Here is a 24,647-nt window from a genome sequence, read left to right as displayed (position 1 = left end):
AGTGAACTGCCCACTTGTTAATTTTGTTTTATGGAGTTTTGCTGCTCTCTGCTGGCGCTTGAGTGCGACTGATTTTATAGGCTTCAGCACCCATGAGCATTGTGTAAGTAATTATTGGTGGATTGATGAATTATTAATGGCGGGCTACTAGTTTATTTTTTGATTGAAAATTTTACAAATTTTATGAAAACGAAAACATTAAGAGGGGTTTTAATATAAAATTTCTATAACTTGTACTAACATTTATCTTTTAAGAACTACAAGTCTTTCTATCCATGGATCGCTTTAACAGAATGTTAATAATGTTGATGTCATTTTGTTGATTTATTGTTATAATAAACAAATACCGTCCTTATGTACCGCATGTTGAATGTATATATCCATCTTGTGGCTTATCTTTCCATTCCAACAATAATTTACAGAAAAATATGGCATATTTTATAGATGGTTTGAATTGCGATTAATTGCTATTAATTAATTTTTAAGCTGTAATTAACTCGATTAAAAATTTTAATCGTTTGACAGCCCTAATAAATATATATATATTTTGTCATTATTATTATTATTTTTTTTTTTAATTGCATTTTTCCATCCAGAGTGAGGGGGCACATTTTAAATATATTAAAGTGATATAGGCATCTTTGAATGAACTTGGAGTAAAATTCAAGTATCTTGAGGCCGGGCTGAGTGTCCTCTTTTTTGGAAATCAAAATATGGTCACCCTACACTAGACTCTAAGCTGCAGAATTCAAAATGAGGGGAAAAAGTAGCTGCTTACAGTCCGAAAATTACGGTATTTTATTTCAAGCACTGGTTCGTGAACAATGTAAGTTTGAAAGAAAAACACTCCCAAGGTTTTGCCACTTAAATTGTAACCGTTGACACCAGTGCAGTAAAGCATAACAATCAACAGATAGCGGTAATGCATTATAGGAGTTTGAAAACCGCCGTTAAACTCGAAAACGAAGAAGAAAACGGTGACGTCACGCGTTCCACGTTGGCCCGGACGTGGCAGTCGGTCCGGAATCTTTCCCAAAAGCTCAGCCGAACAACTTCGACATTTTAGCCGCTTTATAAGGATTAGTGTTTTGACGCAAAACTCAAACAACCTCTAGCAGTCATGGGGCTGACAATATCGTCAATCTTCGGTCGACTTTTTGGCAAGAAACAAATGCGGATTTTAATGGGTGAGTAAAGGGCTAAAAGCGCTCGCTTAGCTTAGTTTAGCTTAGCTAAACTAGTCTCAAAGGAGCTCTACCGGTCGTTTAGAAAAGTTCAAATATATTCACCGAAAGTCAGCCCACGCGAGTTTACAGTATTATCTTAAGATATGAAAGAATAATTTCAGGACTTTGTTTATAATTAATGACAGAATGACAAAGGCACACCGGCAGCTGGAAACGAAGGTGTTTTTTGGGCTGTCAGACGGAGAACGACGCAGTCTTATCAACTTTTTTTTTTTTTACTCAGTTCCTCACGTTACGATACTATTTTCACTTTTTCAGTTCTCGCCAGCTAGTTAAAAATCACGTCGCTCGGTGTGATGTTGTGTTGACGCCCTTTTAGATCTGTTCATTTACTTGAAACAAAAGAGCTTTCATGTTATCATAACGAAACCGGCTCCATCTGGTAGTTAGGCTTTTTGCATTATGCAATGCCTGACATGTTGTCATCATCCAGCTGTCGTGACGTAATGCATTTATTTCACAACATTTCCCCCACAGTTGGCTTGGATGCTGCCGGAAAGACGACCATCCTATACAAGCTGAAGCTCGGCGAAATTGTAACCACCATCCCAACTATAGGTAGGAAAATATTTTCTACTAGCCACACAGAGGTGGGTAGAGTTAGCAAAATTTTTACTCTAAGGGTAATGTTACAGTATTGTGTATATACAATGCTGGCCTAAAGTATTGGCGCCCATGCAATTCTGTCAGATAATGCTCAATTTCTCCCAGAAAATGACTGCAAATACAAATGCTGTGGTGGTTTTATCATCATTTATTTCGCTTGTAATGAAAAAACACAAAATAGAATGATTTTATTAAATTATTATCATTTTTAGGGCTGCAGCTATCGATTATTTTAGTAGTCGATTAATCGATGAGCTAGTTAGTTCGAATAATCGAGTAATCGGATAAGGAACATGAAAAATTAAAATACCTGAGCTGAGCCTCAAACGGTATAAAAATAAATAAATGATCTACAGTATGTACAACAAAAGAACAATTAGCTAACTTAAATTACAAAACTCCGCTAGTTTAAATGCTAACGTTTTTTTTTTACAATGCTCTTCACAAATGGTTTACTTATATTCCCACAAAAAATAAATATGTATAAATTAGGGCTGTCAAAATTATCGCGTTAACGGGCAGTAATTAATTTTTTAAATTAATCACGTTAAAATATTTGACGCAATTAACGCACAAATGCCCCGCTCAAACAGATTAAAATGAAAGCACAGTGAAATGTGTACTTGTTGTGTTTTTCGGAGTTTTATCACCCTCTGCTGGCGCTTGGGTGCGACTGATTTTATAGGCTTAATCACCCATGAGCATTGTGTAAGTAATTATTGACATCAACAATGGCGGGCTACTAGTTTATTTTTTGATTGAAAATTTTACAAATTTTATTAAAACGAAAATATTAAGAGGGGTTTTAATATAAAATTTTTGGGTGGTTTTAGTTAAAGCAGACACTGTATTTTCATCTGTGTGATGTTGAAAAAGATCAGACAAGATTTGATGGTGCTTTTATGCAGAAATGAGAGAAATTCCAAAAGGCTGTCAAACGATTAAAATTTTTAATCGAGTTAATCACAGCTCAAAAATAAATTAATCGCAATTCAGACCATCTATAAAATATGCCATATTTTTCTGTAAATTATTGTTGGAATGGAAAGATAAGACACAAGACGGAAATATACATTCAACATACTGTACATAAGTACTGTATTTGTTTATTATAACAATAAATCATCAAGATGGTTAAGATAAATGTTAGTTCAAGTTATAGAAATTTTATATTAAAACCCCTCAATGTTTTCGTTTCAATAAAATTTGTAAAATTTTCAATCAAAAAATAAACTACTAGCTCACCATTGTTGATGTCAATAATTACACAATTCTCATGGTGCTGAAGCCCATAAAATCAGTCGCACCCAAGCACCAGAAGAGGGCGACAAAACAAACATAAGTAACAAGTGGACATCACACTGTGCTGTCATTTTAATCTGATTGAGCGGGGCATGTGCGTTGTCAATTAGTGAAATATTTTAACGTGATGAATTTAAAAAAAAAAAATTTACCGCCTGTTAACGCGATAATGTTGACAGCCCTAGTTCAGATACTTTTTCATAACACTGTAAAACACAAGATGCCGTCAATATTGTAGATTTTAATGGAGGCGGCAACGCTCTTGCGTGAAGTTCGTAGCTGCTTATTCAGCTACATTAGCCCAATACGTGATAATCGGCATTTCGGGCAAAAATAAAGTCAATATGTAGAATAAAGAGGAAAAAATGTAACGACTTTAGTAGAGGTGTGCGAAATTTCTGATTCATAGATTATTCGCGATTCGGCCGTGAAATATTCGAGAACGATTCACAAACATCCAAATTCCGATTATTGAAATATGTCAATTAAAGCGGAAGTAAAACACACTCAGCGCGCCGCGCAATCTTCGGGACGCAATAAGGAACGGAGCGAGAGTAGCTAAACATCATGCTTGTCATTACCTGGCCCCTTGGGTAATGCCAATGCTCAATTTGCGGCTCTAGCTCAACTCATGCCACGAGATAAAAAAACACAACAACATACCTGACTGCTGTCGAAAAGCTGATAAAAAGTACATCCACGTAATGTTACGGTAGATATCATTTATATAGGACTAGATGCAATATAGATTCGGTAGAAAAAGCTAGATGCGGGCATTAGTAAAAAGCCGCCATCTTAAAGCAGTAGACTTCCCTGCAAGGCTGTTGTAGCGAACCTTCCAAGCCACCCTAATTGAAATACTCCTAAATCGGTAAAATGTTGACTTGAATCTATCTTTAAAATAGTTTCAAAACTTTCACATGTCGAAAGTAGACAAAAGGGAAATTATGGAATAACAGGAGCAATTTTAACAACTTTAACGGTTGATTCACTACATTAAATTAATTGAATGTAGTTTAAAGCTGCTGATACGGAATGGGGATTTGAGTATATTATTTATTGTTTTAACTGTTAACTTGATACTGAAATAGTTGTTTATTTAAGCCTGCTATGCTTTTTTTATTTTTTTATTTTTTGTAACTAATGTACAAAACATTAGCAGCTAATAGCTGGGGGGGTGTCATCAATAATTGATTTATAATCGAATCGTAGCCTCTGAATCGTAATCGTAATCGAATCGTTAGATGGCCAAATATTCCCACCTTTAGACTTTAGTGTAGCCGAGTAAGAGTGTTGTTTGTTCTTCACAAATCCACTCAAGTAAAAAATATTGTGTGGTCAAACTACTCTTTGAAGTACCTTTTTCTCAAAATGACACTCATCTAAACGTAACGTCTTACTACCCACCTCTGTAGCCACATGAATGACCCTTTTCAACCACTAAGATCTGTTATTTTCTCATGATAAGGCTTCAACGTGGAGACGGTGGAGTACAAGAACATTAGTTTCACCGTGTGGGATGTCGGCGGCCAGGACAAGATCAGACCCCTGTGGCGACATTACTTCCAGAACACGCAGGTATGATTGTTAACATCGGGCCAAAGAGAAATCAATCTCACTAGTTGCCAATATAACACTCTCCTGGGGGCGTGTATTGCTTCATATCCAGCAATATGATTTGTACACTTACATACATACACTTTAAGACGATTATTGCGATATTTGCAGTAGAGGTAGACCGTTATGGGATTTTCAAATGCCGATGCTAATACCGATATGGAAAAAAAATTCAGCCAATTGCCTCTATCCAAAGCCGATATACTTTTTTTTTTTAAAAGGGGCTTCAACAGCTTCAAATTTATCATGATGACCTAGGGCTGGGCGATATGGCCTTAGGTACGTATCACGATAAATTGAGCAGATTTACCTCGGTAACGATAAATGACGATAAATTTGCCCAAGCAGACTGTTATATAATTTGAATCAATGCATGGAATACAAAATAACCGTTTCTCGTTAAATTTATTTAACCAGCTTTCAATTTAACAATTGCACATGCAGTCTAAACATTAAGTATTAAAAAAAATCTTGTAAACAATAAGAATTCTAGTGTGAACATTTATAACAGCTTGTGTGACTTGAAAAATGTACAACATTCAGTGTTTCCCACCAATGAACGAGATCTCGACTTCTCTCCTTCTTCCCCATATCCGGGGCATTACAATAGTTTGGATCGGACTTTTCGGCGAAAGTGAGCGGTGGACGGCCGTCTTGGACGGAAAGCAAACTTTGATTGAACTTGCGCGGAGAGGCGGGGCCCAAAATAAAGCCTTGCTCTATTTTCAGAGCGTTGGTCACAGTAAAATATTTATCAGTTCAAGCAGAGTAAAATGATACATATTCACGGTACAAGAACGTCGTTTGCGTGTCCACCGATTGGTAAGAAAAGGCTGTTTGTACGAGTGACGTGTGGGCGCTCCCGTCAGGGGGGACATTTCGCGTGGAGTGGCTATTTTTCGGCACAACACCGGAGCGCCAACTTCAGACAATTACGGCTGACGAAACTTTGATAAATGCGCCCCCCACCCCCACCCAATTTCGCGAGCTCTGGGACACTCGAAAAATGACTCTCATACCTCTACTTGCTGAGTTAATGGTACCTCGATGCGCGTTTGTGTGGAAATTTAGTTCACGAACAACGGGGAAAAAACTATTCACCTTCTCACCGAATCAAGTAAAACTCATTACACTGCTATTAGAATTCCCCCAGTCCTGTAAATGGGTCAGTTAACAGAAGGACTGTTATTGTTGTGGTAATGTAGTACTTATGAGGGTCAAATAAAAAGGAAAAAGGAGGACTACGACGGTGGTCTGAAACCCGCGGCTCTCGGGCCGCATGCGCCTCTTTAGTGCTGCTTCGGAGCTTTTTTTTTTTTTTTTAATGGAAAAAGATGGGGGAGGGAAATATATTTTTTGCTTTAATCGGATTTCTAGGAGGACAGACATGACACAAACATTCTTTCAATTCATTAATATTGTAATGAAGTTAAACTTGTGGTGGCATCGTACAACAGAGAAGTCACGTGGTGCGCTATAGCAGGGGTCTCCAACCCAGTCCTCAAGGCCCACTGTGGGTCCTGGTTTTTGTTCCAGCCGATCCAGCAAAGACAGTTGAACCAATGAGGCTTCTGTTAAAACAAGCCACACCTGACTGCAGTCAACTGATTGCACTTGTAAAACACCAGATTGGGGAAAAAGTGTTGTCATCTTGTTTGGTAGGAATGAAATCCTGCACCCACAGTGGGCCTTTGTGGAATAGGTTGGGGACCCCTGCGCTATAGGATCCACTGCAGGGAAAATAAACATTTAATCATGAAGGCTAATTATGTATTTCTAGCCAACTTAGTCATTTCTATAGTAGGCTAATATAGCTAGTATCGATAATTATAAGGCTTGTACAAGGCTTTTCATCTTTTACTGCTCCAGACATACTGTATCAGTTTTTTTTGGGGGGGGGGGGGGTCAAATATGGCTCTTTCAAAAGTTTGGGTTGCCAACCCTGAGTCACTACGAGATGTAAGTCGTACTATTGCTACGAGAAAAAAATTCGCATTATTACATAGGGTAACGTAGCGTAACGTAAAATTTGCCGTGGCACGACATGGTGAGGCTGTCCGACTCCGATGCAGCCCACCACCACAGTTAAAAAAATCCTATGGGAAACACTGACATTATAAAAATCAATATGAAGATTGTGCAAACTTGTCATTCTAACACAAATGACTTGCAGCTTTAACAGTACACTTCAGACAACTTATTGGTAATGGCTGCTGTGACATAATTATTCAACACAAATGTTTACATCAAGGTTTCAGTTTTTTTGTTTTTTTTCCCCCCCGAAACATTTTTTAATACATGCACCCCCCACACAGACACAACCAAATTAAAGCTCTATTTCTCTGATGCCAATGAAACGTTTAAGGTTTTATGATGGCAGAATAAAGCAAACACATACAGAAAAATAGCTGTGGCCATTACACTGTCATATTATATATAGGCTTCACTGTTGGATTTTAATTTATTCTGAGTGCTTTACCATCATGAAAGCTTTCAGAGAAATCACACAGAGATGCCAAATAACGCGACATGCTGATTGCTACATGAAGTCCGTGCCCAGTCCACTCATTAATTTCAGCCGTTTCGACAAGGTTAGAGCCGCTGTCCGACTCTTTCACGTTCATTTGTAGCCGTTGTTAGCCGCTAGTGTTAGCCTGTGGCTTGGCTACCAGAAGAAAGCACTCTCTCCTGATATCGTGAGAACCAGGGAGGACAGCGGGTGAAAGCCTGTCTGGAACCCGCCAAGGGTTTACTTAATGTCGGGTGAAAGTTTGGCAAAGCTAACTTAAGCTCGACTCCATCCCGTTTACTTGTAGCGTTAGCTGCTAGCGTTAGCCTACCGGGCTTCTGTTTGATTGGCTTCCTGAAAACCACGTGACTCCTTACGTAAGCACACTGTCTGGTTTCTTAAAGGGGAATGAACATATCCTAACAACACAGCGTCAAAGCGGGATATATTTTTTCCCTATATTTTCTTGTTTTATTAAATTACCGAATTTACCGACATGGTCAAAATTACGTCGGTCATCGTGAAGAATTTCGGTGACGGTAAATTTTCGGTTTATCGCCCTGCTCTATGATTACCTGAGACTTGAAAGACTATTTTGATCTAGTGCTACCAAACTACTGGTGCACAATAATTACTGGTCCCATAATAGGAATTATGATGTCAGTATTTTATGTTTACTATTACATATGGATGTGCAAAATATGTTCTGTGGTGAAGGGTCATATGTACAGAACTTCATAAGTTGTGTTAAAGAAGCCAGCCAATGCTTTCGTAGCCCAAGCTAGTGTGCTATGCTATACATATAATAGTTGTGTATATAAGTGGATTGTGCAGTTTGTTGTATATTGAGTATTGAATATGTGTATTTTTCTGTGTTACTTTCACAATATTAAGACGAGTATCTTCCCATAAAAGCAAGAAAAGACCAAGCCTTGTGGTTTATGGAAGTGCATTCATTCCTAGCTGGCTGTCGGGCAGTGCAGAAGTGAAACGCACTGTTTTGTTCATGTCATTATGAAAAATCTGATGAGATCAAAGTAGGGCTGCAGCTATCGAATATTTTAGTAATCGAGTGATCGACTGAAAATTCTATCGATTAATCCAGTAATCGGATAAAACAAATATATTTTCAGGTGAAGAGCAATTATAGATATACATGAGAAAACAAGACATTTTATCATTTTCAGTCAATCAATGTCTTTATTTTTGATGTATATTGTTGAAAACAGCCAACAATTGCATCTCAGATGTAACTAGAATTTAAAAAAATGACTAATTCACTGCTTTCACTCAAAAAACCTTTAGATATACATGAGAAAACAAGGCATTTTATTATTTTCAGTCAATCAATGGGTTTATTTTTGATGTATATTGTTGAAAACAGCCAACAATTGCATCTCAGATGTAACTAGAATTATAAAAAATGACTAATTCACTGCTTTCACTCAAAAAAAACCCTTAGATCTTATTTTTAAAAAGTATATATATATATATATATAAACACACCTAAAAATGCCTTTACGCTTGATAACACACATCACTTAAAAGTTAGGATTTTTCCCCATGTTTTTCAATTGAATTTCTATTTGTGTCAAGCCATTTTTAAGTTCTAGTTAAGTTTTAAGTTAGTCTAAATTGTAACTCCTGATAGGATTTTGAGTTTTTCACTGTTCAAAATAAATGTATGATACAGGCTGTATTGGAGCACATTAGGGACTAGTGCTACTTGGTGTTTTATCCAGCAATGACTACTGAGCTAAAATTGATAGTTAGCATTATTGAGTTTTTATTTGACACCATCACTCCACAACGCTATGTTATGTTAAAGCCTGTATGTAAGACACGTTAGCCACGCATCGAAAGTGGTCTTAATTAATTGAAACCTAGCCCTCCGCAGGGCTAACGTAAGGTGAGTTAGTAGTGACAGTAACGTTAATCTTATATATTAGCGCTTAGCGCTCTTTATTAGCACTTAGCGCTCTACTGCTTTAAGATGGCGGCTGTTTGCTAACGTGGCCTAGTCTGTCATTGTGCATCTAGTTCAACATACATGTGATCTCTATGAGACTCATTGGACACTACCTGCAACTAACGTAGCATGTGCGGGCTAGTATTTAGCAACGTCGGCGTCGTTTGTAGCGGTTGTCGGCTGCAGTAAGTTTTTTTTTTTTTTTTTTTTGCTTCTTCCTCTACGCACGTGACATCAGCGCGTTGTCCCGCATTAAAAGTAGTCCGAGCAAAACGTGATGCTTAGAGCTGTCAAAATAAACGATTACTCGAGGTGAATAAAATTACTCGGATCAGTTTTTAAACTCGAGTTACTCAAGTTGCTCGAGTATTCGTTTCAGCTCTAGATCAAAGGGAAATCTATGTTGAATCCACCACTATTTTATATATTTTTTTTAATTAAAACTCCAGGTGTTCAAAAACTCAAATATATAATTTTTTAAATGTATAACCTATCATCAGTTATCGGTATCGGCTTTGAGGAGCAGGAAGTTATCGATATCGGTATCAGTTTTTAAAAAATGGATATCGTGCACCCCTATACCAAACCAATGAACGCAGCACTTCTAATGATTCTACACACTCAGCAAGAATAGTACATTATTCTTAGGGGTGCACGATATCTATTTTAAGAACCCGATATCGATAACCTCCTGCTCCTCAAAGCCGATACCGATATCGATAACCGATAATAAATATATAATTTTTAAAATGTATAACCTGAGTTTTTGGATAAAAAAACAACTAGTACATACTGAGCATTAGAATGACAGATATTTCGTATTCTTAGTCCTCCTTACCTTAATACTAACACCGAATATAATGGCCATTCAAGCTATAATTGTATTTTTATATTTGTTTCATTTTAGTTTAAACGCCACTCCAACCTGTTAACAAAGTATTTGTCGTCTTAGTCAGTTGCTCTAAGCCAGTGCTTCTCAATTATTTTCTGTTACGCCCCCCCAAGGAAGACGTAAATGTTTCGCGCCCCCCCAAACTCTCTGCCGCCACTGTAAATAGTATCATTTGTCCATAAAATTATTATAAATACGCATCTGCCTAACATTGTGTCCTTTTTTTCTAATAAAGAAAAAAAGTAACATAGATCAACTTATAATAAAGTATAACCTTATTTACATAGTTTTGTTTGTAACAGAGAAGACTTGACACGCAACAATTAGCCTGAATTTTTTAAAAAAGTCACATCCAAACTGTAAAAAATACACTCAAGGTACATTTTTGACCATTTGGTACAGAAAAATAAAATGTAATAAAATCAGTAAATAATAAAAAATTAAAATTGATTAGAAACATTCACTCATGAGGACAATATGCCAAAAAATTTGACCGAAAAAACAAAACTGAATAAAAGAAAAAAAGAGTGTCCTTGGACAGAAGGACAGTTTTTTTTTTGCTGCTCACAGTATTTACCTTCTTTGAAATGGTGTGGAGTTATTTTGTAAAGACAATGCTAACAATGCTCACTGGTTTACTGATATAACACTGACAAAGCAGGACGATTGTTGGCAATATTCGGCACGTTCTAAAAGGCAAACGGCACGAAAAAAGCGCATTCTCGGCGGCCGAGGTAGAACCGTAGGTGAGGGCGGTCGTCGTGACGATCCCAAGCCAACAATGGCACTTCTTGGGCGGCGACGTGAGAACCGGACAAGACAGTGGGTCGCTGCGTGAGTGAGTCCGGTCGGAAAACGGCTTTCGAAAACGGCGGCGGGACACTGCTCTTCCTACCTGTTTTCTGTGTGTGCTTAGTGCTCTTCCTTAGTTCAAAAATACTGCGTGCACTCTGAAAATGAGAGCGCCACTGCCACCCACTGAGTGGATGTGCAAGTACACTTTATTCCAGTACGGCAAAAAAAAAAGCATGTTCCCGAGGTCACATGCGCCCCCCCCTGGCACCGCTCTGCGCCCCCCCCAGGGGGGCGCGCCCCACTAGTTGAGAAGAACTGCTCTAAGCTAATAATCATAGGCGTTTACTTCCTCTTTTATCATGTCGCATGCAAAAGTGGCAGTGTTTTGAAACTCGAAATGCTAACTTTAATATGTTTAAATTACTCAACTATTTATAAGGTGGTCAATTTTTTTTTTAAATTCTTTGCAGGGCCTTATCTTTGTCGTGGACAGCAATGACCGAGAGAGAGTGGCCGAGGCTGCAGATGAGCTCTCCAAGATGGTGGGTATTTTAGTCGCTTACGGACGACACCGGCGTTGGCGTCAACTCTTGTTTGTGCTTCCAGTTGGGCGAGCAGGAGCTGAAAGATGCCGTGTTGTTGGTGTTTGCCAACAAACAGGACCTCCCCAACGCCCTGAGCATCAGCGAGATCAAAGATCATCTGGGTCTCAATAACCTGAGGAACAAAGACGTAAGCACACTTCAATTCCGCAACCCAGGTTGCGCGTACGCCAAAGTATTTGAGATAGAAGGCTCGCGATAACGACGACCTCGCATTATAGCGATACGACACTACCTGTTCATTTTATCGCATTTACAGGTCACTTGTTCAGTTTTGAGTCACTTCCTATTCATTTGGGGGACATTCCGGGCAGACCTGTTGCAATAACAAATTTTAGTAGGCGATATATTGTCTCATATATTAATGCCGATATGCGAAATGATTGTCATTTTTTTAAAGCAATTCAACCACTAAGTGCAGAATATGAAATCGATGAGAAGCCCAATGCTATTTTTGTTCTCCGCCTCAGTTTCTACTCAGTATTTGATCAAAAAATGGCTCAACTTGGCTCAACAAATGTTTGCAAATTTGAAGCCAAATTACCGTAATTTCCCGAATGTAAGGCACGCCCGTGTATAACGCGCACCCCAAATTTACTTGTAAAATCTAGGGGAAATTATTGTACCCGTGTATAACGCGCACCCTAATTTCAGCACCAATAAATAGACGAATAAAAGAAAACAGCTCATGTACAGATACAGAAATGTAATTTTACTGACTGGTGAAACGCAGCACACGCATGGCACATTGGTAGTTCAAAACATTACCGTAAACCAGACATGTCCAAAGTCCGGCCCGGGGGCCAAATGCGGCCCGTGGTCAAATTTCATCCGGCCCCCAGCCTGTCCTAAAATCAATAACGTCTGGCCCGCACAGACTTAATAAATTGGTCAGCAGTACTGCTACCAGCATATGAAGTAGCTTACACACTAAATGCTGCTCCTTATTTACCCACTAAAAGGCAGCAGCACTCGAAGCAACACTACCCCATGTGACCCTTTACTCCCAATTTTCTAAAATGACGACAATCAACAAAAAAAAGTTGACTGTGACGGCCGACGCTTCAAGGATAGGTGGAATTTTGACTATTTCTTCACAAAAATACGCAACAACTGTGTCCGCCTCATTTGCAAAGAGACAGTCACTGTTTTTAAATGAGTTCAATGTGAGGCGATATTACCAAACAAGACACGCTGACATGTACGACAAGATTACAGGGAGATACATTGTGAGAAATTGAAGCAACTTGAAGCTAGTTTATTTCACAGTAGTATTTCGCAAGAGCCTGAGAGTCGAAAGAGAACGCCACAAAGGCTAGTTGTGAGATTGTTGAAATTATTAATTAAAAAAAATAATAAGCAAATGTGACGCACAGAATGGCTTGCTAAAATTTGCTTAAATATATTGTTCTTAGGGCTGTCAAACGATTGAAATTTTTAATCGAGTTAATCGTAGCTTAAAAATTAATGAATCGTAATTAATCGCAATTCAAACATTCTATAAAATATGCCAAATTTTTCTGTAAATTATTGTTGGAATAGAAAGATAAGACACAAGACGGATATATGCATTCAACATAATAAATCAACAAGATGGCGTTAACATTATTAACATTCTCTTAAAGCGATCCATGGATAGAAAGACTTGTAGTTCTTAAAAGATAAATGTGAGTACAAGTTATAGAAATTTTATATGAAAACCCCTCTTAATGTTTTCGTTTTAATAAAGTTTGTAAAATTTTCAATCAAAAATTAAACTAGTAGCTCGCCATTGTTGATGTCAATACATATAATTATGGTGCTGAAGTCTGAAAGCCATAAAATCAGTTGCACCCAAGCGCCAGCAGAGGGCAGAAAAACACAAGTAACAAGTGGAAATGACACTTTGCTGTCATTTTAATCTGTTTGAGCGGGGCATGTGCATTAAATGCGTCAAATATTTTAACGTGATTAATTTTTTAAAATTAATTAACGCCCGTTAACGCGATAATTTTGACAGCCCTAATTATTCTACGTAAAAAACGTCAGTCAAGGTCGGCCCCCCACATTTTTACGACACCCAATCTGGCCCCCTTTGCAAAAAGTTTGGACACCCCTGCCGTAAACTGACAATATGCATGGCAATAATATGATCTGACAACTTCTCCAACTTAGCAAAATCAAGGAGAAAACAAAACAGATGTGACTTTTCTTTTAAAGGCTGCTGTATAACTTGACCGTTTCATCATGATGAATAAATGTTTCTTCCACGGATTGATACGGTAAAATAAAAGTGAGGACCGAAATCGGAACGAGCGCATCGCTACTGTAACAAGAGGAACTATTGTTATTTGGGTTTGAGTTTCCCGAGGAACAGATATAGTTGACGGACATAGGAAGTCTGTGCTGTGTTGCATTTATTATGGTCCGAGTTGCAATAAACGTTGATTTAAATGAGTTCAAGAAACTAAATTCTGTGCTTTATGAAGGGCGAAAAAAGCAGAATTTAACACAAACGAAATCATTCGACCAATCAGAGTGAAGTATTACCGAAACAAAAATGTTGACATCATGTACCGTAATGATCGGCATCGGATCGCTGCATACGGTTTCTTCAACACAACATGGCCGTGTCAATATAAAAAAAAAAGGTCTTTATATATATATATACATATATATATATATATATATATATATATATATATATATATATATATATATATATATATATATATATATTAGGGCTGTCAAACGATTACAATTTTTAATCGAGTTAATTACAGCTAAAAATTAATCGTAATTAATCGCAATTCAAACCATCTATAAAATATACTATATTTTTCTGTAAATTATTGTTGGAATGGAAAAATAAGACACAACATGGATATATATATTCAACATGTGGTACAGAAGTACTGTATTTATTATAACAATAAATCAACAAGATGGCATTAACATTATTAACATTCTGTTAAAGCGATCCATGGATAGAAAGACTTGTAGTTCTTAAAAGATAAATGTTAGTACAAGTTATAGAAATTTTATATGAAAACCCCTCTTAATGTTTTCATTTTAATAAAGTTTAACATTTTCAATCAAAAAATAAACTAGTAGCCCGCCATTGTTGATGTCAATAATTACTTACACAATGCTCATGGGTGCTGAAGCCTATAAAATTAGTCGCACTCAAGGGCCAGCCGAGGGCAGCAAAACTGCATAAAACACAATTAACAAGTGGGCATTTCACTGTACTGTCATTTAAATCTGTCTGAGCGGGGCATGTGCGTTAATTGCGTCAAATATTTTAACGTGATTAATATAAAAAATTAATTACCGCCCGTTAACGCGATAATTTTGACAGCCCTAATATATGTATGTGTGTATGTATGTATATATTAGGGCTGTCAAACGATTAAAATTTTTAATCGCGTTAATTACAGCTAAATAATTAATTAATCGTAATTCAAACCATCTATAAAATATGCCATATTTTTCTGTAAATTATTGTTGAAATGGAAAAATAAGACCCAAGACAGATATATACATTCAACATACGGTACATAAGTACAGTATTTGTTTATTATAACAATAAATCAAGATGGCATTAACATTCTCTTAAAGCGATCCATGGATAGACTTTTAGTTCTTAAAAGAAAAATGTTAGTACAAGTTATAGAAATTTTATGTTAAAACCCTTCTTAATGTTTTCGTTTTATTAAAATTTGTAAAATTTTCCATCAAAAAATAAACTAGTAGCTCGCCATTGTTGATGTCAATAATTACACCATGCTCACTTATTGTGCTGAAACTCATAAAATCATTTGGGTCCAAGCGCCAGCAGAGGACACCAAAAAACAAGTAACAAGCGGACATTACACTGTTTTAATCTGTTTGAGCGGGGCATGTGCGTTAATTGCGTCAAATATTTTAATGTGATTAATTACAAAAATTAATTACCGCCCGTTAACGCAATAATTTTGACAGCCCTAATAAAGATAATATATATATATTTCTGTCTCCATCCCTGTACCCGTGTATAATGCGCACCATGATTTTACAAGTTGATTTTGGAGGGAAAAAATGCGCGTTATAGCCAGGAAATTACGGTAGTTTATGTTCGGCGAATGAACCTAGCATATGCCACATTTTGTCTTCGCAGTGGTACGTTCAGGCGACCTGCGCCACTCAGGGCACCGGTTTGTACGAAGGACTGGACTGGCTTTCCAACGAGCTCTCCAAGTAGAAGGAAATCTGCCGAGTGGATGAAAGCGTGAACTTTTACACGGACATTCAACATTATGGTCTTCCAGCTACGGAGGACATGGCTGGTGGCCAGTATTTTTTTTTCTCCTTCTTTTCATGGGGTGGCTGGGCGGGGTTATCCTATTTTTCTTTTTAGTTCACTGTATGACCAATCTGTGGGAGTCGCCAACCATGCAGTTTGACCACTTGAGTAATTCCAGTCAGATAAGTTCTGTAAAGTTCTGCTCACGGATTCGGACCAGGTTTGCAGTGATTTGTCCTCCAAGTGGAACATTGTGCCTTCCAGACTCTCTTTTTACTTCATGCTTTAATGCCCACACCTTCCTGCGATACTTGTGACTTAAAACTGATAATATGGCGTTTATTTTTATTTTGGGGAGGGGGGGTGGGATTCTGCTCCTTGGCAAACGGTTTTCCTTTCCATAAACAATCAAAGGTTCTTACCCGCTTTTGTCCGGATTAACAAAGTTGTCAGCTCTAACAAAGAATTATTGAACAGCAGAGAAGAATCTGTGTATTCATTGCTTAAAAATGTTTGCATGTTATTTTTTTTTTGTTTTGTTTTTGCTTGTAATGTTTGCTAGTAGCAGTACTTAATTAGTAGGGGGTTTACATTCCGGCATTTGCTTGCAGACCCTAAAATCTGTGACTGTTTATAACGTGGATTTGCTTTAAAATGTTTTACAAATAAGGTCACAATAAAGACTTAAATACATTTGTCGCGCAATTTGATGCAAGAAAATAAGAATTTTCCTAAGACAGGGCATCTCAGATTTTTAAAAATTACAGTGGTACCTCTACATACGATCGCTTCGACACACGAACTTTTCGACATCCGACGTAAAATTTGACTCGCCATTTGTTTCTACATCCGACGACATGCTCGAAATACGACGACAATGGCAGCACCGCAGACGAATGCACGGCGGATTTTCTTGTGTGACAAATCAACACAGGTTTCAGAAAAGGTTGGTACAGGTGGTGAAACAAGGAAAAAGTTGATGCTTACCTTCGAAATGAAGATGCAAATGACAGAAAAATATGAGCGTGGGGTGGGCATCCGTGAAATGGCTCAACAATACATCTCCACGGTCCTCCTCCGACCATCGTTCGCCAGTCTTTATAAATTAAGCTGACAATTCTAATTGTCTCCAAAGAAATCGCCAGCTTCGCCACGTTTTCATCATTTCTTTCACAACTTATTCAACACAAAACGCCTGCTGTCTGCCGCAATTGACGGTGTTCTCAAGAGAACATTCAAAGTGAAAGTGAAACTCAAGCTCACCGGTCCGTCTCTGGCACGTGAGCCCCGCGGTGCGTTCAGGTACACAAAAAAACGTCCGCCTTATTAGAACCCGATTCGTTACACTATTACAGGAATTATTATTAGTCTTTTTATTACATTATTCCAATTTTGATTTATAATTTATTTGTTTTGCTACGTGTAATTGCCATTTGTAATAGCACCAGCAGTATTTTTTAAGGATTTAGTGCAGGTTTTTGGGCTGTGGAACGAATTAATGGAATTATAATGTATTCCTATGGGAAAATCCTGCTCGACATACGACCATTTCGACTTACAAACAAGGTCCTGGAACGGATTAACTTCGTATGTAGAGGTACCACTGTATATATAAGTTTGAAAAACCTGTATTTATAAATGTACAGTAAGTACAGTATATATATACAGTGCCTTGCAAAAGTATTCGGCCCCCTTTAACCTTGCAACCTTTCGCCACATTTCAGGCTTCATAAAGATATGAAATTTATTTTTTTTATTGTCAAGAATCAACAACAAGTGGGACACAATCGTGAAGTGGAACAACATTTATTGGATAATTTCAACTTTTTTAACAAATAAAAAACTGAAAAGTGGGGCGTGCAATATTATTCGGCCCCCTTGCGTTAATACTTTGTAGCGCCACCTTTTGCTCCAATTACAGCTGCAAGTCGCTTGAGGTATGTTTCTATCAGTTTTGCACATCGAGAGACTGACATTCTTGCCCATTCTTCCTTGCAAAACAGCTTGAGCTCAGTGAGGTTGGATGGAGAGTGTTTGTGAACAGCAGTCTTCAGCTCTTTCCACAGATTCTCCATTGGATTCAGGTCTGGACTTTGACTTGGCCATTCTAACACCTGGATACTTTTATTTTTGAACCATTCCATTGTAGATTTGGCTTTATGTTTTGGATCATTGTCCTGTTGGAAGATAAATCTCCGTCCCAGTCTCAGGTCTTGTGCAGATACCAACAGGTTTTCTTCCAGAATGTTCCTGTATTTGGCTGCATCCATCTTCCGTAAATTTTAACCATCTTCCCTGTCCCTGCTGAAGAAAAGCAGGCCCAAACCATGATGCTGCCACCACCATGTTTGACAGTGGGGATGGTGTGTTCAGGGTGATGAGCTGTGTTGCTTTTACGCCAAACATATCGTTTTGCATTGTGGCCAAAAAGTTCCATTTTGGTTTCATCTGACCAGAGCACCTTCTTCCACACGTTTGGTGTGTCTCCCAGGTGGCTTGTGGCAAACTTTAAACGAGACTTTTTATGGATATCTTTGAGAAATGGCTTTCTTCTTGCCACTCTTCCATAAAGGCCAGATTTGTGCAGTGTACGACTGATTGTTGTCCTATGGACAGACTCTCCCACCTCAGCTGTAGATCTCTGCAGTTCATCCAGAGTGATCATGGGCCTCTTGGTTGCATCTCTGATCAGTTTTCTCCTTGTTTGAGAAGAAAGTTTGGAAGGACGGCCGGGTCTTGGTAGATTTGCAGTGGTCTGATGCTCCTTCCATTTCAATATGATGGCTTGCACAGTGCTCCTTGAGATGTTTAAAGCTTGGGAAATCTTTTTGTATCCAAATCCGGCTTTAAACTTCTCCACAACAGTATCTTGGACCTGCCTGGTGTGTTCCTTGGTTTTCATAATGCTCTCTGCACTTTAAACAGAGCCCTGAGACTATCACAGAGCAGGTGCATTTATACGGAGACTTGATTACACACAGGTGGATTCTATTTATCATCATCGGTCATTTAGGACAACATTGGATCATTCAGAGGTCCTCACTGAACTTCTGGAGTGAGTTTGCTGCACTGAAAGTAAAGGGGGCTGAATAATATTGCACGCCCCACTTTTCAGTTTTTTATTTGTTAAAAAAGTTGAAATTATCCAATAAATGTTGTTCCACTTCACGATTGTGTCCCACTTGTTGTTGATTCTTGACAAAAAAATTAAATTTCATATCTTTATGTTTGAAGCCTGAAATGTGGCGAAAGGTTGCAAGATTCAAGGGGGCCGAATACTTTTGCAAGGCACTGTATTTACATGTTTCAAACAAATGTTCTAATGATAACATGCATTTATAGGGTTTTACATGCACTACCATTCAAGTTCCTCCTTTTTGAAAGAAAAGCAGTTTTTTTTTTCAATGGAAATAACATTAATCAGAAAAACACTTTATACAATATCAATGTGGTAAATGACTATTCTAGCTGGAAATGTCCGTTATTAATGCAATATCGACGTAGTTTTATGTACAGCAAACACTCCAGTGTGCTAATGGTACATTGTGCTTGCTAGTTGCCATAGAAGGATAATAGATGATTAGAAAACCTGGTGCAATTACAGTGCCCTCCAGAATTATTGGCACCCCTGAAAAAGATGTGTTTTTTAGCTTCTAATATATATATTTTATTCAAATAATGTGAGACCTTAATGGGAAAAAAAGAGAAAAATCCAACTTTCAATACAAGTGCATTCATTCAATGGGGAAAAAAATCCCACTTAAAGAAAAAATTGACATCAAATAATGTGTGTCACAATTATTAGCACCCCTAGTGTTAATACTTTGTGCAACCCCTTTTTGCCAACAAAACAAGGTCTGGGGACTGAGATGGCCATGGGAGGAGCTTGATTTTGTGTCTGGTGAACCATTTCTGTGTAGATTTGGCCATATGTTTAGGGTCATTGTCTTGCTGAAGGACCCAAAGACGACCCATCTTCAGCTTTCGGGCAGAGGGCAACAGATTTTGATTTAAAATGTCCTGGTATTTCAAAGCATTCATGATGCCATGCACCCTAACAAGGTTCCCAGGGCCTTTGTAAGCGAAACAGCCCCACAGCATCACTGACCCACCCCCATACTTCACAGTGGGTATGAGGTGCTTTTCAGCATGCGCATCTTTGGTGGCACGCCAGACCCACTTAGAGTGTTTGTTGGCAAAAAGCTCAATCTTGGTCTCATCTGACCAAAGCACACGGTCCCAGTTGAACCCTGGGACCGTGTGTATTTTTTGTGTGAGACCCAAGATTGAACTCAAACACTCTAAGTGGTCTAACTTCTAATGAGGTCTAACGAGGCTCAACTCGTTACCTGTATTAATGGCACCTGTTTTAACTCATTATCGGTATAAAAGTCACCTGTCCACAATCTCAGTCAGTCACACTTCAAACTCCACTATGGCCAAGACAAAGAGCAGTCGAAAGACACCAGAGACAAAATTGTAGACCTGCACCAGGCTGGGAAGACTGAATCTGCTATAGATAAAACGCTTGGTGTAAAGAAATCATCAATTATTAGAAAATGGAAGACATACAAGGCCACTGGTTATCTCCCTCGATCTGGGGCTCCATGCAAGATCTCACCCCGTGGCGTCAAAATGATAACAAGAACGGTGAGCAAAAATCCCAGAACCACACAGGGGGACCTAATGAATGACCTACAGAGAGCTGGGACCATAGTAACAAAGGCTACTATCAGTAACACAATGCGCCGCCAGGGACTTAAATCCTGCACTGCCAGACATGTCCCCCTGCTGAAGCCAGAACACGTCCAGGCCTGTCTGCGGTTCGCTAGAGAGCATTTGGATGATCCAGAAGAGGACTGGGAGAATGTGTTATGAAATGAAACCAAAATAGAACTTTTTGGTAGAAACTAGTGCTGCAAAGGTTAATCAATTAACTCGAGTATTCAATTAGAAAAATATATTCGAATTCAATTTTGTTGCTTCGAGTATTCATTTAATTAAAGTGGAGCTGTCATGGTTTATTTTGAAAGTGCATTTAGTTTTATGGATTAGGGTGGATACACTGCCCTCTGGTCTGCCTCTTTTCACATGGCTTAATCCAACTGCTCCCTGTTAAGACCAACGTAAGATAAGTTTTTGTTTGAGCTAATGTTTTTTAATGCATTCATAATTCAGTTTATAGGTATATTTAGCCGTTTTTTGTTGGAATAGGTGTCTGAACCATTTGTTAAGATGGTATTAGTGCTGCAGCTATCTAATATTTTAGCAGTTGATTAATCGATGAACCAGTTAGTTCGAATAATCGAGTAATTGGATGAGGAACATACAAATTTTAAATATCTGAGGTGAGCTTCAAATGGTAGAACGGTAAAAAATAGAGGATATAAGTACAACAAAATAACAATTGGCTAACTTAAAAATGCTATAGAAAGCTTTTTTTTTTTTTTTTTATACAAGGCTCTTAGCAAATGGTTCAAACACATTTCCCCACAAAAGAAAACTTAAATATAGCGATAAACTAAATTATGAATGCATTACAAAGAAACATTAGATCAAACGAAAAATTAGCTTATGTTGGTCTTAACAGGGAGCAGCTGGGATTCAGCCATGTGAAATCAGTTGTCATATTCACTGCTGCCACTAGAGGGCAGCATATCCACCCAAATCAATAAAACTAAATGCAACTGAAATGAGTTGTCATATTCATTGTTGCCACTGGAGGGCAGGGTATCCACCCAAAATCAATAAAACTAAATGCAAACCCTTTCAAAGCAAACCTTTACAACGCCACTTTAATTAAACAAATACAAGAAGCAGCAAAATTTGATTCGAATATTTTTTGTAATCGAGTTCGATTAATTGTTGCAGCACTAAATGACATCGAATACTTTTTTGGGAGTACCAATATCAAAATGAAAATTTTTGTATCGTGACAACAGCTAACTTTTTAAAGAGCATATGACAGGAGAGAAAAAAAAACTTAAATAGCATTATGTGAATTAGAATCATATTTTGAGACGATTCGACTATATACAACAATTTAGCAAAGTGCAGATGACGAGAAATTAGTCTTTTAATCTGCCGGTTAGCCACGCCTACCATTGTAGGGCTCTAGCGTCCCCAACAGGTGGATGACGTCAGCGGGAGACTGGGCTCATCGGTTTTACTATTCAGCCCATTGAGGGGGAATTATTCAGAACGAGGCAAACGCGACGAAGAGAGTGGCATGGCATGGTCATGTCAAATAACAGTCTTGTGCTAAATGGAATATGAAATCATAAAAATGCACTTATTCAGGACGACATGGCAAAATTACTCCATAATGGTCAAAACTGTTGACTTCACCTTTACTGTCGCACCTCCTGAACGATTTTTTATGACACCTAAATCGGACATATGTCATTTCCCTTCCCCGGCTTCGGAGAATGTAAACAAACCAAGAGGCGTGACAGCTAGCTGACATGCTAACCCGAACCGAGTGATGTTTCAAAGTCTTCGAAGCGGAAAATCACACATAACTAGCCCGGATTATTTGACATGACGACTGGGTTGTCGATTGTCTCCGCGGATCGGCAAACCGCCCGGCGGAGAGCAATTTACAGTTCATTCCCCGGAGGAGGGCGGCTGCAGTTGTTGTGCAGCTAACGTGCAGCTAATTTGCATGAGGAGAGCTTTTTATATGCCTATCAATGATCAAACATAATTAGTCCTTAATTGAAAGAAAGTTTGTAGTGTTTACGTTGTAATTGCTGTATTCGTATTTGACATAATACAAAACAAGATGTTTACTCACTTCCTCGTTTAAGTCCAATGGTCCCACAGTAGTCGGGCTTGTTTTGGCCAATATCCATGGTGAATGGGAACCTTTTGAAACTCCAAAAAGGCGCACACGCCTCTCCCTCATAAAGCAAGATTTTTCTGCTGGCGTGATGCGAAAAATAAACGTATTAATCTGCAAAATCAGCTGAATCCTTCGTCCTCATACACAACAGTACCGCTGTTTAGTGAAGAGGACGCCTTCACCCGTACACGTCACAGCGCCCTCCTCCTCAATGCAAGACCGAAGCCGGAAGTCACTCATTTTCATGGCGCGGGATTCAAAAAACTAAATAAATATAGCGATCGCTTCCACACACATCCAAGCGGTCCATATCATTCAGGAGCATAAAATACCGCGTGTATTATCAAATAAACACGCTTTTTCTTGTCACATGCACTTTAAAGTGCTTTAAAATAAGGTTAAGTACTGTATATTGCCGCTAATGCTAACAGCATTGTCATCTGTATTGTTCTTTTATCTGCCATAAGGGTACAGATATCAAGTTAGCATGTGGAGGTATAAGCACTATTTAATATGTCTAATGCATTTATGACGCTAATCAGGCTTAGCGAAGCTGGGTCAGCTTTGTGTCGGCCTATGTGTGAGCAGACGAATGCGTCAGCCTTGAAAACGGACTCTGAGGTTGGACAAACTACAACTCATGGGAATTGTAACACTTTGTAATTCCAAAGGTATGTGTAAAATTAACTCTTTTCAGTGCTATTGACGATGATAGACGCCCAATCGTGTGGCTATTTAAATGAGTTTAACGCTAGTAGACGCCGTCAATGGCGGGAAATGAGTTAACTTGACTGACCAGAGCAGTAGATGAGTTCCTCCTCCGCCTTGGTCTAGGATGCAGACCCTGAGACCACACGTTCCCGTCCCGCGACCCGCTTACTCCCAAGCCCGAGAAAACCTTGTAAAGGCCATTCCATCCAAGTTGCTGTGTCTGCTGGCCTGTGGAGGAGTAGACTGCCGTTATGAAGGACCGGAGTGTTGGAAAGCCAACCAGCAGGTCATCAGAGGCATTTTCTCATCATGGTAGGAGTGTTTGATCGTTGCGTTAACATAAAGAAACTATTAATTCATGATTTACTTTAACCGGGAAATCCCAGGGTGACTGACGATATCATCGCCATGGCTCGACCATCCAAAAGTCTTATCGACAAGTACAACATCATTGAGCAATTTCAAAGGTATGACCTTGAGTTTAGCACAGTTGTGGTCAAAAGTTGACATACACTTGTGAAGAACATAATGTCATGGCTTTCTTGAGTTTCCAGTTATTTCTACAACTCTGAATTTTCCCCGATAGAGTGATTGGAACAGATACTTCTTTGTCACAAAAAAACATTCATGAAGTTTGGTTCTTTTATGACTTTATTATGGGTGAACAGAAAAAAGTGATCAAATCTGCTGGGTCAAAAATATACATACAGCAGCGCTAATATTTGGTAACATGTCCCTTGGAAATTTTCACTTCAATTAGGCGCTTTTGGTAGACATCCACAAGCTTCTGGTTGAATCTTTGACCACTCCTCTTCACAGAATTGGTGCAGTTCAGTTAAATTTGATGGCTTTCTGACATGGACTTGTTTCTTCAGCATTGTCCACAAGTTCTCAATGGGACTTTGGGAAGGCCATTCGAAAACCTTAATTCTAGCCTGATTTAGCCATTCCATTACCACTTTTGATGTGTGTTTGGGGTCACTGTCCTGTTGGAACACCCAACTGCGCCCAAGACCCAATCTTCGGGCTGATGACGTTAGGTTATCTTGAAGAATTTGAAGGTAATCCTCCTTCTTCATTATCCCATTTACTCGCTATAAAGCACCAGTTCCATTGGCAGCAAAACAGCCCCACAGCATAATACTACCACCACCGTGCTTGACGGTAGGCATGGTGTACTTGGGGTTAAAGGCCTCACCTTTTCTCCTCCAAACATATTGCTGGGCATTGTGGCCAAACAGCTGGATTTTTGTTTCGTCTGACCACAGAACTTTCCTCCAGAAGGTCTT

The 24,647-nt window shown here is 38.6% G+C and overlaps 2 protein-coding genes across 4 annotated transcripts in view; both read left to right on the top strand.

Annotated features, from left to right (window-relative positions):
* The first annotated feature begins 976 nt into the window (after positions 1–976).
* On the top strand, positions 977–16,496 carry LOC130916689 (ADP-ribosylation factor 4-like). Its single transcript, XM_057837580.1, has 6 exons — positions 977–1,187; positions 1,725–1,805; positions 4,624–4,733; positions 11,408–11,479; positions 11,544–11,669; positions 15,678–16,496. Exons 1-6 carry the CDS (start codon positions 1,121–1,123, stop codon positions 15,759–15,761), a joined length of 540 nt encoding a protein of 179 aa, XP_057693563.1. The 5' UTR covers positions 977–1,120; the 3' UTR covers positions 15,762–16,496.
* Positions 16,497–19,120: 2,624 nt separating this feature from the next.
* zgc:77752 (uncharacterized protein LOC393862 homolog) overlaps positions 19,121–24,647 on the top strand; it is a 36,366-nt gene continuing 30,839 nt past the window's right edge. For 2 of the 3 annotated variants that reach the window (XM_057837345.1, XM_057837342.1), the window contains exons 1-3: positions 19,121–23,318; positions 23,482–23,670; positions 23,745–23,825. In XM_057837345.1, the coding sequence (XP_057693328.1) occupies positions 23,483–23,670; positions 23,745–23,825 (269 nt within the window). In that variant the 5' untranslated portion in view covers positions 19,121–23,318; position 23,482. Of the gene's footprint in view, positions 23,671–23,744; positions 23,826–24,647 lie in introns of all 3 variants that reach the window. The other variant, XM_057837344.1, reaches the window with a different exon arrangement.

The sequence above is a fragment of the Corythoichthys intestinalis genome, chromosome 5 (genome assembly GCF_030265065.1).
Source record: "Corythoichthys intestinalis isolate RoL2023-P3 chromosome 5, ASM3026506v1, whole genome shotgun sequence".
Lineage (NCBI taxonomy): Eukaryota > Metazoa > Chordata > Actinopteri > Syngnathiformes > Syngnathidae > Corythoichthys > Corythoichthys intestinalis.
Note: the sequence above shows the minus strand (reverse complement) of the source record. Positions and strands in the feature narration are given on the sequence as shown.

Excerpts from the sequence above, each read along its gene's own strand:
- LOC130916689 (XM_057837580.1), top strand. The coding sequence starts at position 1,121 with ATGGGGCTGACAATATCGTCAATCTTCGGTCGACTTTTTGGCAAGAAA. Across the intron at positions 1,806-4,623 it reads AACCACCATCCCAACTATAG|GCTTCAACGTGGAGACGGTG; the intron begins GTAGGAAAATAT and ends TCTCATGATAAG. Across the intron at positions 4,734-11,407 it reads ATTACTTCCAGAACACGCAG|GGCCTTATCTTTGTCGTGGA; the intron begins GTATGATTGTTA and ends AATTCTTTGCAG.